Source organism: Pezoporus wallicus, unplaced genomic scaffold, assembly GCF_028554395.1.
Source record: "Pezoporus wallicus isolate ANWC-B61680 ecotype Strahan unplaced genomic scaffold, APGP_CSIRO_Pwel_v1 contig_8723, whole genome shotgun sequence".
Taxonomy (NCBI): Eukaryota; Metazoa; Chordata; class Aves; order Psittaciformes; family Psittacidae; genus Pezoporus; species Pezoporus wallicus.
In genome coordinates, this window is record NW_026635404.1 from 596,017 (window position 1) to 613,745 (window position 17,729).

The following is a 17,729-nucleotide window of genomic DNA, read 5'->3' on the forward strand; positions in this document are numbered from 1 at the left end:
TTTGAGCCCCACAGAACTCTCAACCAAGTAAACCAAAGAGGAGATAGGTAGCTACTACCTACAGCATCTTTCTGGCCTTGCTTCCTGTCTGATAACTGTCAGTTTTGCTCTAAAAACTCCACCAACTTTTCTCTGCTTTTCCCCACAGTCCTTCTTTTTCATGCCAAGGAAATGCTTGTTTTAGGAAGTCCAGGCATCCCTGCCCTTTGGTGCTAACATCAGGGCTTGGGGAACTAACACAGCCTGTCCCAGAGCTTCCTCCTTGTTTTTCCCAGGAGGTTCTCTGTGGCAGACCTTCCTGCAAGGGGAATGGAGCTGGCCTGGAGCAGGGAGCAATATCCATCCCGAATGCGTGTGACCCCGTCCTTGGCCCGGCCGCGGTGCCTGGCGCCAGCCGGCCGCCTGCCTCCTGCCAAGCTGGACCCATGAGCGTTTTCATTTCTGACAAAGGGCAACTGTTCCCAGGAGTTGTTGTCTTGCTCGGTGCTCCTAATCCCTGGAATAACTGCTGTGACAAGCATAGTAACCATCTGCAGGAAGGCCGATCCGTTAGGGCCTTGTGAGTGCAGTGATCTCAGTGCCCTCCTGAGCCCATCCTCTCTTCAGGTTTTTATTCCCTTTACAACTTTTCAAAAGCAAGATAGGGAGTTGGAGGCTCAAGTTCTGGCCAAGTCATGAGGAGTCCCTAAGGTGCATTTGAAGGTACTGCTTTTAACTCTTTGAGGAGTATTTAGTCCTCTTTAGCTGTTTATTTATATTTTAAAGCAGACATTAAGCCTCACGAGTCCATCTTGCCCATCCTGAGCCTTCAGAGAATCTGTACATTTTGCCCAACATTCCCAGGCCTAGAGAGATTGGGCTTGCATAGCTTAAAAGCCAAATGGTAAAGAGGAGGTGTTTGTCAGCTCACGTCTGTGCAAACTGAGCACTAAACACAGGGACTGAAATCAGATCGGAGGCAGGAGCTGTGGCTGGGCATTAGTTACTTTTCACCTTCACTAGATGCTGTTCTGTGGTTCCCCTTCTATTTTCTGAAGCAAGCTGTTGCCGTATCAAGTGCACTGGGATGTAGTGCAGGCTTTAGCCAGGCTTTTTTATATTTTGGGGGCCTGTCCACCTGTGGATTTATGTCCTCATGGATCTGCAGCAGTGCAAATCTAGTAATAGATGTGCTGCACTGGTGATTCACTTGTTCTTATTGCCACACTCAGTTCTACATCAGAGAATTCCCATTTTATATCAATACAGAGAGTCTATGTTCTAGATTTGGTTTGTTGGTTTGTTTTTTTTTTTGAGCTGCTTTCTTGGCATGGAAATCCCTTGGGAGTCTTGATTTATATTGAAAAACTGTGTTCAGTTTCTCTTAAAGCTAGGTCATGCTGCTTAAAGGAAAACTGCACCATTTACATGTGATAAATCAGTTAAACATGCAAAATCTGTGTGAAAGTGTCTGTCAGACTTATTATTGGGCTATTTGACCATTTCCCTGGGTATCTGAGAAAAGGTAAGCATGAGCTGTGGCTGCGTCACAGAAATGAAGCTGACTTCCAGCACATGAGGTTCTGTGGGTGATGGTGATGGTCCATCTCGGTCCTAACCCCTGGAGCCCCGCTGCTCCACAGCACAGCTGTAGAGGGCAGACCTGCAGAGGGGCATTTCCTAGCTCCCGCCTTCCCGAGCTCCAAGCACCCATCCTGCAGCTGCAGGAACAATGGCACAGATCCGCTTTCACGCTACAGCTGGGGAGAGACAGGCTTCTTGTGTAACAAGGAAATAATGAATTCAGATTTGCTTTCTCTTCTGATGTAGGGTAAGAAAAGCAAAGTTTTCTGGGCAGAAAAACAGACAGCGGGAAGAGTGGGGATGAGTTTAATGGCTTCATTTTAATAAACCACATCAGCATTTGAATCCGTTAACTCTCTGAGAACTTCAACATGAAATTTTGCTTTGAAGCAAGAAATGGAAAGGGTTTGCTCAGAAGAATCCAACCTCACATTTCACTCTCCCAATAAGGCCTCTCTGCCTTTTTTCCCTGCCTTTTGGAACAAGGTTCCTCTCTCAATGGTCGTGCTTCTTCCTGCCCAGCTGGCAGGAGGTCAGCAGGAAGTGCCCCTTCGCTGGTGCCTCTCGGCTGATGCTTCTCACCTACCTTCTTCCAGCAAAAGAAGAACTATTTTTATGGTGCTGATAGAATAGGATGGTTGAGCAAGCAGATAGTGACTGATTCATGCAGTTTCCGGCATAATCAGCCTACAGAGTCTGGAGGTCATGTTGCTTTTCTTTTTCTCTCTCTTCTCCTCTTTCCCTTTCTTTCCCTTTCTTTCTTTTGCCGTTCTTTCCTTTTCTTTCTTTCTTTTCCCTCTCTTTCTTTTTTCCCTCATTTTACTGCCTTATTTTCATTCATTGCTTTTTAGTAAGCAAATTCCATGGAGATCCCACCACTCAGTGCAGTCATTTATTAGGCACAGACACCCTCAGGTGTGTGAACAGTGCTAGTGAAGGGCTGTCACCTCTGCTCCCTGGGCTGCTGTGTCTGTCACATCCGTGCTGCATTGTAGTGCTATCAGTAGGTTTCCCTAACTATTCCTAGGGGATGTGGAGGGGATACCATAGGGAGTGGCAAATGGGAAATCTCAAGCTAGGCAGGTTATAGAGCAAGAAAGGCCAGAGCAGGCAGAGCAGTGGTGAGAGGAGCTGCTGAGCAAGGCTTCCGTGGAGCAGATGAAGGGTTCAGGACATGCAGCTGCTCAGAGCCCCAAAGTGCTAAACCAAAGGGGCGCAGAGAAGCTGAAGTGCAGCAGATGAAGCCATTTGAACCGGGGCTGTTCCAGTCACTTGACCTTTGGACCTGACCTCGTTGCCCTCACAAAATCCAGGTTCCAAATAAAGCCCGGCAGAGGTCTTGGTTGGGTGCAGCCTCGCAGCCGGCAGCACCCTCAGCTGCTGGTTGGCACACGGCTGCTTTTATCAGCATGGAATCGCCCATAACGTGTTTATTTAAGGCTCCATAAGCTTTGTGTGTTTGGTCAAATACTTCACCTGCGGCCTGGCTGTTGGGCGAGCCCCTGGATTAGTGAGTGGTGACTTGATCAAATGCCCAAGAGAAGTGATCAGAGTCTGTGGGATGACTTTGATAGAATCTCCCTTGTACACAGGGTGGTCAGAAGGACCTGTGTGCTGTCATATTGGTGTGCAGTGCACTGGGAGCTGTCTTTAATGCTGTTAATGCTACTTGGAAGTGGGAAAAGTCAGGCTTTTGGCTTACTTTACAACCCAAGAAGTGCAAATCAGCTTCTGAATTAATGAAAACCTGACAAATTGCATGGCATTTTTGAGATGAAAAGTGTTGAAAATACTTGTGCATTTCCTACTAATTTGGCAATAGCAATAGCATTGCTGCATTTGAACGAGTAATTGGGACGGCTCAAAACAACCATTGAACTCTTCTGTCCTGCGCATCTGGAGCATTGGTTTGCTCCTTCCTAGTTGTCCAGGATTTGTGGCTTCAGTAGGAGCAATGTTTGCCTGAAAATGTTAATTCAGGTGTTTGGTAAAGAGGCACTTGAACAGGCAGGGTTTGTTTTCATACACTGCAAACAACTTGGGGTTTATCCATGGAAATGATTGGCTGTTTATTTGGTTTTGAATAAATTAAATTATTGCTTAAAATGTTTTGGGGTTTTGTTTTTAAAGTGCAGTTTTCCATTAAGAGCAAATCCTTCCTAAAGTGCCCTGGATTCACACAGAATGTGCCTGTGTTGTAGAAACCAATGGGAAGGGAGGCAGTTGCTGAGAGCATGGCAGTGTAGAGCAGCAGAAGCTATGGGGAGATGGGGCTCTTCAGTCTCTTGGTTCTGCATGTTACCAGATCCTGCTTGAAGCCCGATGTATTTTGTGCCAAGTAGAAAGAACTGTGTGAGTGATTAGAATGACTCTACTATATGAGACACATTGAATTTTACACTGCAGCTGGAGAAATGTAGATGCAAATTGAAGCTGTGGGCAAGTGTATGTCATTTTTGATTGACCATTTTCCCCTCACCCCTGCACCTCCCCACCCCAACCAAATCCTTCGTGGAGTCCGATTGTTGCTGTAGCTTTTGTGAACCCCTCTCTTCTAATGTTTAATCAAGTGCTGAAAAGAGACATTTACAGACTATTTAAAATGTGGAAAAATTGCTTCCCAATATTTTTGACAGAGAGAGACTGAGAACACACAGCATTGAATCATCAGGAAAATTGAAGATTTCCCCTGAACAACATTGGGATTTTACAGCAGAGGACTTGAAAGACCTTGGAGAAATTGGACGAGGAGCTTATGGTTCTGTCAACAAAATGGTCCACAAACCAAGTGGGCAAATTATGGCAGTTAAAGTAGGTGATGCCCATACTTACATTTGTACTTCAGTCCATTAGGGATGAAATGTGATGGAGAATTAATGTTCTTCCATCTAGCACCCATCTACTGCTCTTTTCTATTTATTTCCAGTGTAAAGGCTGCTATTTGCTGAAAATACGTTGTGTAATGGGCATATTGTCAAGTGATTTGTGAAGCTCTCATAATTGCTTGTGCCCTTTTGAAAATGTCTATCAGGAACCTGCTATTTTGAGGGGATCACATGTCTCTGGAGACTGATAATGGGGCATGGGCCTTTCACCTCTGGGTCACTGGTTCAGATACAGCCTAGGTTGATGCTAGGTACAGGTTGTCATCTAATAGCTCCGTGGTGGCCTTTGGGATATAAGGTAGAGACTTAATTTGCTTTTTGTGTAAGCATGTGCCATGGTGTAGCCTCACCAGGAGGAGCTGCAATGGAGTGGGCATCTTCTAGGGAGTGTTCTGCTCTTGCTGATATATGATGGAGTGTCTTTGCTTTGCGCTTTCCATGCTTGGACCTGCTCTGGAGATGGCAAGTGTAGCAGTTTTCTGGACTGCCCATTTTCTACCTTGTGCTCCCCAAAATCTCCCCTTGAAACCAGGAGCAATGTTGTAACCTCATTTCCCAGGTGGAATCCTTGGCATGCCACATAGTGTTGCCCACTGGGCATCTTGGAGGACCTCCTTGTCCCTCAAGCTCGGCAAGATGGGCAGCAGCCATTCTCCCTTCCCTCTCTCTTGTCCTTTCCTTTGCTTGCTGCTGGCTGGTAGCTAATAACACCAATCTTAACTCTGTGGATGATACCAACTGTAAGTGCTTCCATGAAAGAGTAGAAGTGGGTTATGTAGGAGTCTGTTTGCTCTATTTTCCAGCCCTCTGTCTTCTTTGGAGTCTTCTCTGTTCTGACCTGGAAACATTCCTGCTGGTCTCACGTGCCAGGTAGACTAGTCTGAGCCCCAGCCCAGCTGCTGTGAATATGATTTGTACTTGTTTCTAGTGTGTCACATTACTGGAGTAACCACCACCCTTCGACTTTCTCCAGTACATACTGACTTCCTCACAGCAGTGGGCTCACTGGCCAGGTCTCTGAGCATTTTGGATCACCATGCAGTGGTGTTTCAACGTGGTTTTGAATCCCTAAAAGTCTCCATTGGAGCTAGTGGCTGTCTGCAGCTAAAGGCTTGTTTTAGTTAGTTGTCTTTGGTGGAACTTGGAGTTTGCAGATTACAGGTTGAAAACTGCTGATGAAAAGATGTCTGGGTACCCCCAGCTTCTCAAGCCCAGGGTGTGGGACCTGGTTGACTGTAGTTTTGCTACAATAATCATGATAGCCATGGGTAGGAAAAAGACATGTATATGGTGGGTGGCTTGGTTCAGGGATCTGCAGCATGTACCACTGTGGTGAGAAGAGCGCTGTGCTGGCTTAGCTAACATCATCAAGGAGGAGATGCATCTGCTAGCACAGACACTATGCTGTCCTGGACTCTGTTTGCAGAAGGGATGATCAGCATCATGGGATAATCTGGTCAGTATGGAGGGTCTGTGATGTGGGTAGAGCTCTCATCTGGGAGGCAGAAGGCACCAGTGCTGTGTTCTTGAAGCGCACAGTTGAAGGTGACATTGCACAGCATGTTGAGCTGGGTTTCCCAAGGGAAGAGAGGTTGCCTGAGCCTCATGGGGGTGGTGAACCTGGGGGCCCACTTGTGAACAGATAAAATCCAAGAGGTTTACAGTATCGGAACTTTGAAATGCCAAAGCTGTGGGCTGGCCTGGTGCCACTCTCTGAGCCTTGGGCAGGCATGGTGAGGCCTGCAGGAGAGGGAAGTTTAGAGAGTCCCAGCAACTGCATCATTTCCAGAATGTCAGTGGCAAAGGACTGTTCTGTTTGCCCCAGTGGGGATAAAACATGAAGCTCGTCAAAGGGAGACCTGTGAGTGGAACACCAAGTGAGACCCAGTGCAGCAGCAGCTATTCCACAGTGTGGATGCTTCAGTTACTTGAGGTGAGGTTTCAGGCCAGGGCTGAGCTTGGGCTAACAATTAGTTCGTTCTGAACTGCAAAGTCTTTTCTTTCTCAGATTGCTATTGCTTTGGGGGAAGCTGAGGTTGTGCATAAATCTCCCTGCTCCTGCTCTGCCTAAATCTGCCCTATGGGCCATCCATGTTTGGGGCTGTCACCTCCTGCTCACTCTGTGTCCCCCAAGCCTGTGGTGTCCTGCCAACTTGCAGAGCTGTTGCTGTCTGAAGCCCCAGCTCCCAACCTGGCTTCTGGGGAGCCAGCTACTCTCCATGTCTCTCCTTGCTCTACAGGCAGGAACTGAACTTATTTTCTTCTCATTCAGCATAATGTGCTTCTGTTGGGAAGGTTTAGAAGTGGAGTAGTGCTTTGAGAAGAAAACATGTCAGTCTGGTGATTTGAGGTCTTTAGTATGATCTCAATAACACCTCATGCAGTTCCATGGTGTAGCACCATGTTGTGTGCAGAGCATCAGGAATGCTGCCCTGCAGTTAACTGGATTGGGGAGCCAGTGCCTCTGTTGGTGCTGCTCTCCCACTCCTGTGCTCCCCCAGGAGCAGTATCACTGCAGCAGGCAGGTCATCCGTGGAAGGACATCCAGCAGTACAGAATAGCTTCATGGAGGTTACAAGCCAAAAGTTGTTTGCTGTTCTGCACTGATGAGTGAAACAGAGATGGCAACAAAAGCTGCTGATCAGATGCAGAGAAAATGGGTACAGGGGTCTCCCACAGCTCCTGCTCCATCTTCTCCACTCTGCTTCTTGGAAGTGCCAAGTCCTGTTTGGAGCTACCATGCCCAGGAACAGGCTGCATCCCTTGTGGCTTGTCAGACCCTTCTGCTGTGGACAGATTCAAATCTTCCTTGTTTTACGAGTGTGCAGTGTGAAATCCATGGAGTTGTAGAATGCTTTGGGTTGACGGGACCTTAAAACTCCTCCAGCTCCAACCCCTGCCACGGGCAGGGACACCTTCCACTAGAGCAGCTTGCTCCAAGCCCCTGTGTCCAACCTGCCCTTGAAGACTGCCAGGGATGGGGCAGCCACAGCTTCTCTGGGCACCCTGTGCCAGCGCCTCAGCACCCTCACAGGGAAGAGCTTCTGCCTAAGAGCTCAGCTCAGTCTCCCCTCGGGCAGGTTAAAGCCATTCCCCTTGGCCTGTCCCTCCATCCCTTGTCCCAAGCCCCTCTCCAGGTTTCCTGCAGCCCCTTCAGGCACTGGAGCTGCTCTCAGGTCTCCCCTTCAGGAGCCTTCTCCAGGCTGCCCTAGCCCAGCTCTCTCAGCCTGGCTCCAGAGCAGAGCTGCTCCAGCCCTCGCAGCAGCTCCATGGCCTCCTTTGAACTTCCTCCAACAGCTCCACGTCCCTCTTCTGTTGTTGCCCCAGAGCTGGACCAGGAGTGCAGGGGGATTTCCCCAGAGCGCAGCAAAGGGGCAGGATCCCCTCCCTCAAGCTGCCTTTGCACAAGGAGCAACCTTTGGTTCCCTGAAGCATGGGTTAGCTCAGCCTTCTGCTTTCCCTCTGCTGTGGCACCGGTGCTGCAGAGCACCAGCTCCTGCTGCCCAAACAGAACCCTTTTGCTGTGTGCTTCCAGTCAGTAGTTCTTACCACTGCAGGAGAAAAACTCCCAGGTGCTAAATCTCATTCAGGATAATATCGGTAACATAAATAACCTGACATCTGCAGGTGGAGGCACCACTTTCACTTTTTCCTTTCATGTTTTGGCCTTACCGGCCAACGGATGGATCCTGGCACCCTTCACAGGGTGTCTGGCTGCTCGCAGGGGCAGGGCTGCTGCATGAGTCAAACCTTTCAGCTGTTCTCCATCCCAGCAGCAAAGGAGGAGAACGGGCAAAGGAGGAGGATGAGTTTCGTTGTGTCACTGGCATGAAACCACTGCAGCAAAGCTTCATCTGGTGGAGCATTTTTGAGGAGAGGTTCGGCTGATGAGATCTTGTCCTGCTTCTCCCTGTCTCTCTTGTCCTGCTTCTCCTTCTCTTTCAGCCTTTGTCACGCTTTACCTCTCTGTCTATTTAAATAACAAAAATACGTTATGTGCCTCTGTAGGAACAGGCCGGGGTGGCTGCAGGAGCAACTTGTGAGGCTGCTGGCCACAGCAGGTTGGTAAAAGAGGCACAGATAGTCTCTGGAGTGATGCTTTTGTATCCTGCAGCCTTTTTGCCATAGAGAGCCTCTTCCTGGAGCTATCAGGAAGAAGGGGAAAGGCTAAAGGAAAGAGGGAGCCAACTCAGGATTTATACTCACACCTTTCTCTTTTTTATCCCTAGACTGTTACACTGAGTTTTGCAGTTCTTCCTAGAAGACAATCCCCTTATTCATTAGGCCCCTTCCTCTCTCAGATCTTCCTAGAGATACAAAGCCCCGGCTTGCTCTCAGTCAGCTTGCATTGTGGTCTTCCTCTCACTGCAAAACCCCTCTTGATTCTCTTGAGGATTTATTGATAGGAGGTCAAGACCCTTCCAGTTGCGGAAGGGAACAGCCCAACATTGTCCATCATGAGTATCCAACGCATGTATCTGTAAATGCACGACTGCACAGCCAGTTTGTACATCAGTTCCTCACCGCCTTGGCACGTTTCTCTTCTGGGCACCTTCTTGAAGAAGTCCCTGCCCTGGCTGGCATTTGCCTACAGCACAAGTACCAGCTTTCTGTAATATTGCCTGGTCCAGCGTCCAGTTCCACCCAGTGTCCTTTCACTTGGCCTCTGGTTTCTTCTTTTCCTCTTTAGTCTGCTTTTGCCCAGTCTATGGGAGTTTATAAGTGACTTGTGAATGATGTCCTGAGCCGCTTCACTCTGTGGGGAGACCTGGTCCCTTCTCAGGATCTGCTCCTGTGCTGTCACTCCTGGGTTTATTCCAAAGGCTCTTCGCAGTTCTTCAGCCCCCTTTTGCATTTGCCCTTCAGCATCAGCACCTCTTGTTGTCCCAGCTGCTCCAGGGGTTTGTGCATCTTGTTTCATGAGGGTACCAATGGATCTCATTGCTCTCATGTGTCTTGGGCACATCAGAGGAATGAGAAGCCTCATTTTATTGGGGTGAAATGGTTTTCTTGGGAAGCTCACCCAGCAGCTGGGGGGTTTCTTTCTGTGCTGAGCTTTCCCTCTGGCACTGGGGATAGTTCACACACACAAAAGAAATAACTCTGAAAGATCTTTGACATACTTAGTTTTTCCATAAAAGCAGAAATGAATAAAAACCCCAAACTGGAATGGAAGCTGGGAGGTGAGCAGGACTTTTACTTGAACACTGCATGTAATACCAGGTGAGGGTTTTATTTGCCAGGGTTCTTAAAAAGGCCTCTTGAAGGCCAGGAAAGCCTCTTGTTTGAACAGTCCACAAGCTAAATAAGTATTTAAAGCAGGGCAGGAGCTTGAGCATGGCAGTGATGTCCTGACCACCTCCTGCTCTGCTCCCCTTCAGCCCCTGGGGCCAGGCAGCCCCTTCCTGCCCTGCAGCAGGGATGCCTCTGACATTTGGGCTTCAGCACTGGCAGCTTCTTCCAGTTTCTTTTCAGCCAGTTCAACTGTCTGGAACATACACCATCAAGAGACAAATACTGACTGCTTTGTGTGCTGGTTGACCTTCAGGCTTCTTGTCACCTCCTTTCCATTCATTTTCAGTCAGGAATAGGACATTAAGCCAGCTGTGGGGAGAGGATGTTTTTGTCCACAATCCTTGTGTTTAGTTGTGCCCGAATCCAAAAGTTGTAGTGATTTTCTGCCATATACCAGAATTTTCTGTATCTTCTAATGTGTCCCTGTATCTTCCAGTGTGTTCCTAGGTGTCCCTGCCCATGGCAGGTTGAAACTAGATGATCTTAAGGTCCCTTCCAACCCAAACTGTTCCATGATGCCATGAATTGTATAAATCAGCCTAGCTGATTTAGTACTGCTCTGCAGTACTGGAGTCTAGTATCTGATTCCAGCCAGTATCCTTAGCTGTCATTGCTGGTTTCTTGTTTTCTGCTTAGACTAGCAGTATTTTTGAGCAGACTACAGGTGGGCTTCCACTTCTGCTCCGAACTTGTCCTAAGAAAACCAGCAGCAGTTTCAGGATCAGCTGGGAATGATCAGGGAAGCTGGCCAAGGCACTGCTTAAATAACCATACAATTCAAGCCTCTGAGGTGCCCACAAAAGATCCCTGGAGAAGCCAGTAAGCTGTGGAGCCATTCCTTGTTCAGAGGACAGTGCCTCTTTCACATAATTTTGCCTTGTCGCCAGTGCTTCCTCTCTCTTTCATCCATAGCTTTAAACCAGATGTTATGTCTTTGGCTTTCACAGGTTTTCTCTGGTGGCAGTCTCACAGCTGGGATAGGTTGCTAAGTATCAGATACCCCTGAGAGCAGACATTTTAACATCTGTTTATACCTCCATAATCTCTCCATCCTTACCTGGGTGCTTGGTGGCATGTAAAAGCCCACCAAAATGACACCTCGGTGTCTTTAGCTCAGTTAAGGGGCAAATTCCATTGTCCTGATTTCCCACCTGACTTCTGAAGTCTTGGGGCTTTTTGCAAGCTGGCTTGCTTGTAAATCATCATTTCCATTCTTCACCCTTTCCCAAGTTGACTCCTTCTGGTTTACTGAGCAGAACTTTATTTCACTCATCTGGCTGGGTAGCTGGCTGAGAGTTGGGGAACCAGTGTCCAAGCCCTGCTGATAGCCCATTGGGGAGGCAGTGAATAAGTAAGGGCTAAAAGGAAATGGGGAGAGAGCAAGAACCTTACTAGAAGAGGTGGGAAGGTGGAGACCTGACATACTTCTGTCAGTAGGAAGTCTGTTTCGAAGCAGTAGATAAATATTCTCACCCTCAGCAGCAAGTGGATAAAACCCCCTTTTCCTGCTGGTTTGGTGTTCACAGTCCCAGCCATCCCCTGGGAGCACTGTTCAGGGCTGGGCTGTGCTTCCTGCTGAGGACACATGTGAGCCCTGTGCACGGGACAGCGCTGCCTTGTCTTGGAGTCATAGAATTACAGAATGGTTTGGGTTGGAAGGGACCTCCGAAGCTCATCTGCTCCAACCCCACTGCAGTGAGCAGGTACATCCTCAACTAGATGAGGTTGCCCAGAACCACTTGAGTCTTGCAACTCGAGGAGCTGGTTTTTAGTTTGGTGTTTGTACCATTTTCCTTTTCTTTCTTTTTCTTTTCCTTTTGTTTTTAACTTGTCCCTACCCACTGCACCTGAATCTTTCCATGTGTGTACCGGGGCTGGGTGATGTGGCTTCTGTTTTGGGTCTAGTTTCTGCGATTTGTCTGGGTTTTGGTTTGAGAATGGTCCAGTCCACAGCATAGGTTATCCTTTTGCTGTTGATGTTGCCCAGAGCATGGCTTTCAGAGGGCTTTGTCCTAACTTGTGTTTGTATTAAAAGGGCTGGAGAGTTTTCCTCTGGAGAGTTTGATGCGGTTTAGGTGTGAAGCCAACAAGGAATTGTTAAAGAGGCTTTCCATAAGCTTCTACTACAGACCCCACTTTTTCCAGATGTGGCTTGTTTGGCCATGTCAGTGACTACATGCAGTAGAGTGACCAAGCTCTTCAGGTAAGACCTGAAGCTAAGTCAGATCTGTCCATCCCTGCCTTACATGGTGCCTTCAGGCTGTTGCCTCAGCTTGTGCCTTCCTTCCCTGCCTTCTCACATGTTCTTGGGGGAATGAGTCTGTGGTAGCTGCTGCAGTGTTTTGCAGTATGCCTTGGAGTTAGATAGCAAATTGGCATTATGGCTCATGTGCTCTTCGGGCGACTGGTGACTTCAGTCACCTTTTGCTCTTTCTTCCTTGTTTCACTCATTCCTTACCTGGGGAATTGTAACCAGGCTCCATGGTTACAAAGCCATCTCTTCCAGCCTGGGCTCACCTCCGCTCAGCGTGGTGCTGCATGCTGCTCCTGAGTTTCCCCTCCTCTTGAATTTGCCACTCGGCAGTCTCCAGCACTCTGGTATGAGACCTCCCAGTCTTGCCTCCTATCATTATGAGGCATATCCCTGAAGCAGTGTTTGTTGGGGAATCCATGCTGGTGTCTCAAGGTGTTTTCTGGCTCCCATGTCTGCCTGCTTTACCCTATAGCAAACCCACTCTGCATCCTCTGGGTCCTCTGCCTGCAGTTTCTTTTGCTCCCTGGGGTGATTTTGTTTGGGAAAAGGATGAATCTTTGGGTTCAGTGTTGGTCTGGGGTGCTGTTAAAATCACCTGCTCCCTACAACGTATATTTCACATGCTTTCCAGAGTTGGAGAAGTAATAGCAGAGGAGGAAACATCAGAGGTAGAGGAGATGCTTTCAGGGAAAGTTGAGAAGTTTGAAGAGCATGTTGTAGGGATGGCTATGACAGGATTGTGCAGATACAAGGGGAGTGCAGAGAAGTCTTTGCTGGATGATCAGGAAAGAGGCTCTTTGGAGACAGACATGCTGTTGGCACAGAAGGGAGATGTGAGTTACAATGTGGAGAAAAGTTCCTTTTGGTATTGCTCCTCACAAAAGGTGAACTTTTCAGAGTGCTTAGTGAGAGACTAAACTATTCCTTATAGGTCTCTCCATGGTGGTTTTGGCATCCATTGTCAGAGCAATGGCGTGCTCATTTTACCCAAGGCTGATGATGAGCCACCTGGAACGAGACCTTCAATCTGCTCAGCCTTAGCATTTTGTGGAGCTTTCTATGGTATAGACACAAGACAAAGAAATAATCGAATTCACCAGGCTTTCTTCAGTGACATGCCTGGGCTTCTGTGAAACAGACTTGAACCAGTGACCTAGAGGTGAAGCATTTTAGTTGCATTACTTGTCCATTGAGCCATCTTCTTGCTCTGTTTGGGACTACGAAATCCCATCTGCCCCATAGCAAGGCAGGGTGCGGATGCTGCAGTTGGGGGTGTGCTGGGCAAGTCTCTTGCCACTTTTCCTGAGTATTCCCTAGAATTCACTGGGAGGGAAAAGGGCATGAACCTGACAATTGCTGCTCTAGGCCAAACTAGAGCTACTAGAACATTAAGAACGTGTGGTGAAATACCAAAATATCAGGATACACCAAAGGTAAGGAAAATTACAGTGTCCAAACTGTCTTTATTTTATGTGGGTCATCACAAAATAGTCTTCAGGTGCATAATCACGTTTCTCATATAATGCTCTATGAATGGTCAGCCTTGAAAGTACCTTCATGTTCTTAGCCTTGTGCTTGCTGAAGTGTGTGGTCTTGATGCCACCAGCAGATTGTGGGAGCAGGTGCTGGTATCCTGCAGGTTTTTCCCACAAGCTTAAATAACTTTTCTTTCTTGGATAGCCAAATAGTTTTTCTCCTCAAGGAGGGTCCAAGCTACCTCTGTTGCTTTGGACTTTCTGCCAAATTTTAATGTTTTTATTAAAATGTGCTTTTTTTTCAACATGAGTCACACCTTCAGGATCATTCATGTCCTCACCTTGTGATCCAGGGAATGCATTTATTACTGCAAGATGTTACATATGTCCGTAAAATCATATGGAAAACTGTGGATGGCCTTCTCCATCCTTCACTTAAGAAGCTTCATGTTTAAATATGTAGTTTTTCTAGTTTCAAACTTGCATTGTTCTTTCAAGCCCAAATGAGACTTTAAATATAGTGCATATATAAGTATAGTGTGTATATACATATATATACACATAGTATGTGTGTGTATACATACATATATATATTTATTTTGTATATATATATATCTTTTATATAGTGTTAATATTCCTTAGACCAGTGCTAGGTAAAGTGTTGCTAGTTTTATGAGAAGAGCTCACAGGACTGTTGCCCACCATTAGCATCACCAGAGCAGTGTGTTCCCTTCGTTATGTGATCGTCCCTTTTCCCCCTGCCCACCATGGGTGGTAGGTTCCAAGACCTTTTTATCTTCTGTGTTTGTCTTAGAGATTTTAAACATAGTGTTCTTTGGTTAAATTTCAAACCAGCCTTCGAGCTCCATCCAATGTGGCCAAGAACTGTGTGGGAATTTGGAAACAAAAGGCTGAATCTGTTGGTTTGCTGTAGTTTTCCATGAAATCTCTACTCTTGAATTTCATTCTGACATTTCATCTGAAAATGTTGATGCTCACGAGAGGACTGGGGATTTTATAGACTGAGTTAAATGGCTTTAGGGGCTTTCAGTTGCATTTCTTAGTTGAGAACACAGCTTAATTCTCTATAGAGCATGTGTGAGCATGCTTTGGGGATTGCCTACTCAGCCCTGGGTTTGGGGTCCCTGGCATGTTTGTCCAGCAGTGGGTCTGAGGATACAGTAATGGCATGTAAGTGATAAAGTCTCTGCCACTCTTCCTCTTTCAGAGAATTCGGTCGACAGTGGATGAAAAGGAACAGAAGCAGCTTCTCATGGACCTTGATGTAGTAATGCGAAGCAGTGACTGCCCGTATATTGTTCAGTTTTATGGCGCGCTCTTCAGAGAGGTGGGCACTCCAAACTTGCTTCATTCATAGCAGAGTTTGGGTTTTACCTTGGGGTTGCTTTTTTTTTTTTCCCTTTGCATTTTCCAACTTGCAATAAGGAGGAAAAAGTTAATTTGTGTCAGGTTTCTTAGGTCTCCACTTTTAATCAAGAGTATAGAACCAATAGACCAGGATGTCTGGGTGCTGCTTAGCACGTCCATGCTACTCCTGGTTGTTGTTATGTCTCTGTGCATTTGAGTCTCTTTCTTTTTTGCTTTTCTTCTCTTGTGATGAGCTGTGGCGTCTGTGACTCTCCCATGCAGACTGATGTGCTTCGTGGCATTGGTTGTGGGATGGGGACATGTGGAGGACCTCTGTCCCTGTAATGAAGGTGGTTGCTGTGGTAGTAGTCACAGCTCCCCACAAGGTTATCTGATAGATGTACAGATCCAGGCTGTATCAGACTGCCAGGCATGCATCTGCCTTGAAGTGGTTTGTACATGCAAATACATGAGAAAACAAGGACAATCATGCTGGGTCAGACCCAAAACTCCTAGCAGGGTCTTCTGTCTCTGACAGTGGCCTGCAGAATCTGTTTGCAGAAGTGCTTGTGATACTTTGCCATAGCCTTCAGTTGTATGCAGCTGAGTGTCTCCTGAACAAGGGGTGCTGTCTGTGTGCTCAGGAGTTCTCACTGCCTTGCCATGGCCTGTTCTGAAAGGCAGGCAGCCATTCTAGTGAGTGAGCTGTTGCTGCAGAGCAGCAGAGCTAAGCTCTAGAATGCTGGCAGTTTGCAGAGTGGGAATACTAAACCACTTGGGAAAAACCTGTTCAAGGTCTTCTTCTGAAGCCAGCCAAGTATCTCAGCTTGCAGTGAGGAAAGTAACCGCAAACAGGCATGTTATTGTGGCAGGCTCTGTGAGTATAAAGAGTTGGATTTGGATAGGCAAAAACTACTACACAGATACTTCTCCTTTGTTGTATTCTTACACGTTCAGCAAGCATTTTCTGATAGCGATGGTCTTGTGGTCCTGCTTGTCCCTCAGCAGGCAGCATCTTAACACATTTGCTTCTTTGATCACAGAATTACAGGATGGTTTGGGTTGGAAAGGACCTTAAGATCGTCCAGTTCTAACCCCCTGCCATGGGCAGGAATGCCTCACGCTAGACCATGTTGTCCAAGGCTCTGTTCAACCTGGCCTTGAACCCTGCCAGAGATGGGGCAGCCACAGCTTCTGTTGGCACCCTGTTCCAGTGCCTCAGCACCCTCATTCTAAAAGATGTCTTATTTTATGTCCAAGCTACATCTCCCCTCTTTCAGTTTAAAGCCGTTGTTTCTTGTCCTGTCATTGCAGGTGCTGGTGAAAAGTCTGTCTCCATTTTTTTTATAGGCCCCCTTTAAGTTATAATGTTATAATTAAGTTATAATGCAATAATGTCTCCCTGGAGCCTTCTCTTCTCGAGGCTGAATGACTCCAAGTCTCTCAGCCTGTCTTTATAGCAGATGTGCTCCAGCCTTGGATCATTTTTATGTCCCTCCTCTGGACCCACTCCAACAGGTCCATATCCGACTTCTGTTGCTCCCAAAGCTGGATGCAGGAGTGCAGGAAGGAGTCTTACCAGAGCAAAGTAGAGGAGAAGATTTACCTCCCTTAACCTGTTGGCCATGCTGCTTTTAATGAAGCCCAGGACACGTTTGGGTTTCTGGGCTGCAAGCGCACGTTACCACCTCGCATCCAGTGTTTCATCCATCACCATCCCCAAGTCCTTCTTTCAGGGCTGCTCTCAATCCCTTCATGCCACAGTCCTTACAGTGGCAAGTGCCCAATCCAGGTGCAGGACCTTACACTTGGCCTTGTTGAGCTTCATGAGGTTCACACTGGCCCCATGGAACCAGCTGGTTTCTCCATGCTGTGCCAGTGAGAGTCCTGTCTCCTGCAGATGCACATGGAGCTTTCCATGCCAGTCGTCAGAGATACTGTGTTGAAGAGGATGTGGTTACTCATGTCCATTTGTTACCTCTCAAAGCAGTACTTGACAGGAGGGGGAGAGCAAATTATGATTGGTAGGGTATCTGCAATGACTGGGACACTTTCTTCTAGAGAGGAGGAGGAAAAAAAAGCCTTGTCTGCCTCGGGATAGCAGCAGGAACTCCTACACAGTGTGAGTGCAGCAAGCCAAGTTAAACCAACAAGCTCAATAGTTGATAAAGTTATTCCATGACAAATTCATTTCAAGTTGCAAAACACGCCTGGGAAGGCAGGAGAAGTGGCCTGTGTGGAGCTCCTGCTGGTAGGAGAGAAGGGCTGGTATGGATGTGTCAGTAGCACAGTACTCACCATGGTCTGTTTGTGGACGTGTCCGTGGTCAGTTGATACAAGATAGTTGCTCTTTTTGCTATTGATGCACAACAGCCTATTTCTATAGAACCTCTGGCTGTGTTGGCACTACTCAAAGCATCTGTCCCTGCAATCAGTCCCCAGTCCAGAGGAAAAGTGTCTTCTGAGCTACATAAGGATGGTAAGGGGGTTGGAACTAGATGATCTTAAGGTCCTTTCCAACCCTAACTATTCTGTGTGAGGGCGATTACACTCTTCATTCCCTCTCATTAGTGTAGATGCAACTTGCATAAAAAGGTTGGCCGCTCCTTGCAGTGTGCTAATTTGGTAAACCTTCAGCATTGCCCAGAGAAGCTGTGTCTGCCCCATCCCTGGAAGCTGGGGCAGGAATTTCAAGGCCAGGTTAGATGGGGCTTGGAGCAACCTGCTCTACTGGAAGGTGTCCCTGCCCATGGCAGGGTATTGGAACTGGAAAAGCTTTACGGTCTCTTCCAACCCAAACCAGTCTGGGATTCTCTGGGTCTATTGATGGTACCACAGAATCACAGATGGTGGATGTTGGAAGGGACCCCGGAGGTTGCCTTGACCAAT

At 47.4% G+C, this 17,729-nt stretch overlaps 1 protein-coding gene across 3 annotated transcripts in view; it reads left to right on the forward strand.

The window, feature by feature from the left end:
* The window catches only part of MAP2K4 (mitogen-activated protein kinase kinase 4), a 75,621-nt gene that overhangs the window by 38,345 nt on the left and 19,547 nt on the right, over window positions 1-17,729 (forward strand). For all 3 annotated transcript variants that reach the window (XM_057423267.1, XM_057423251.1, XM_057423259.1), the window contains exons 3-4: window positions 4,200-4,374; window positions 14,701-14,820. In XM_057423267.1, coding sequence (XP_057279250.1) covers window positions 4,200-4,374; window positions 14,701-14,820 — 295 coding nt within the window. The remainder of the gene's footprint in view (window positions 1-4,199; window positions 4,375-14,700; window positions 14,821-17,729) is intronic.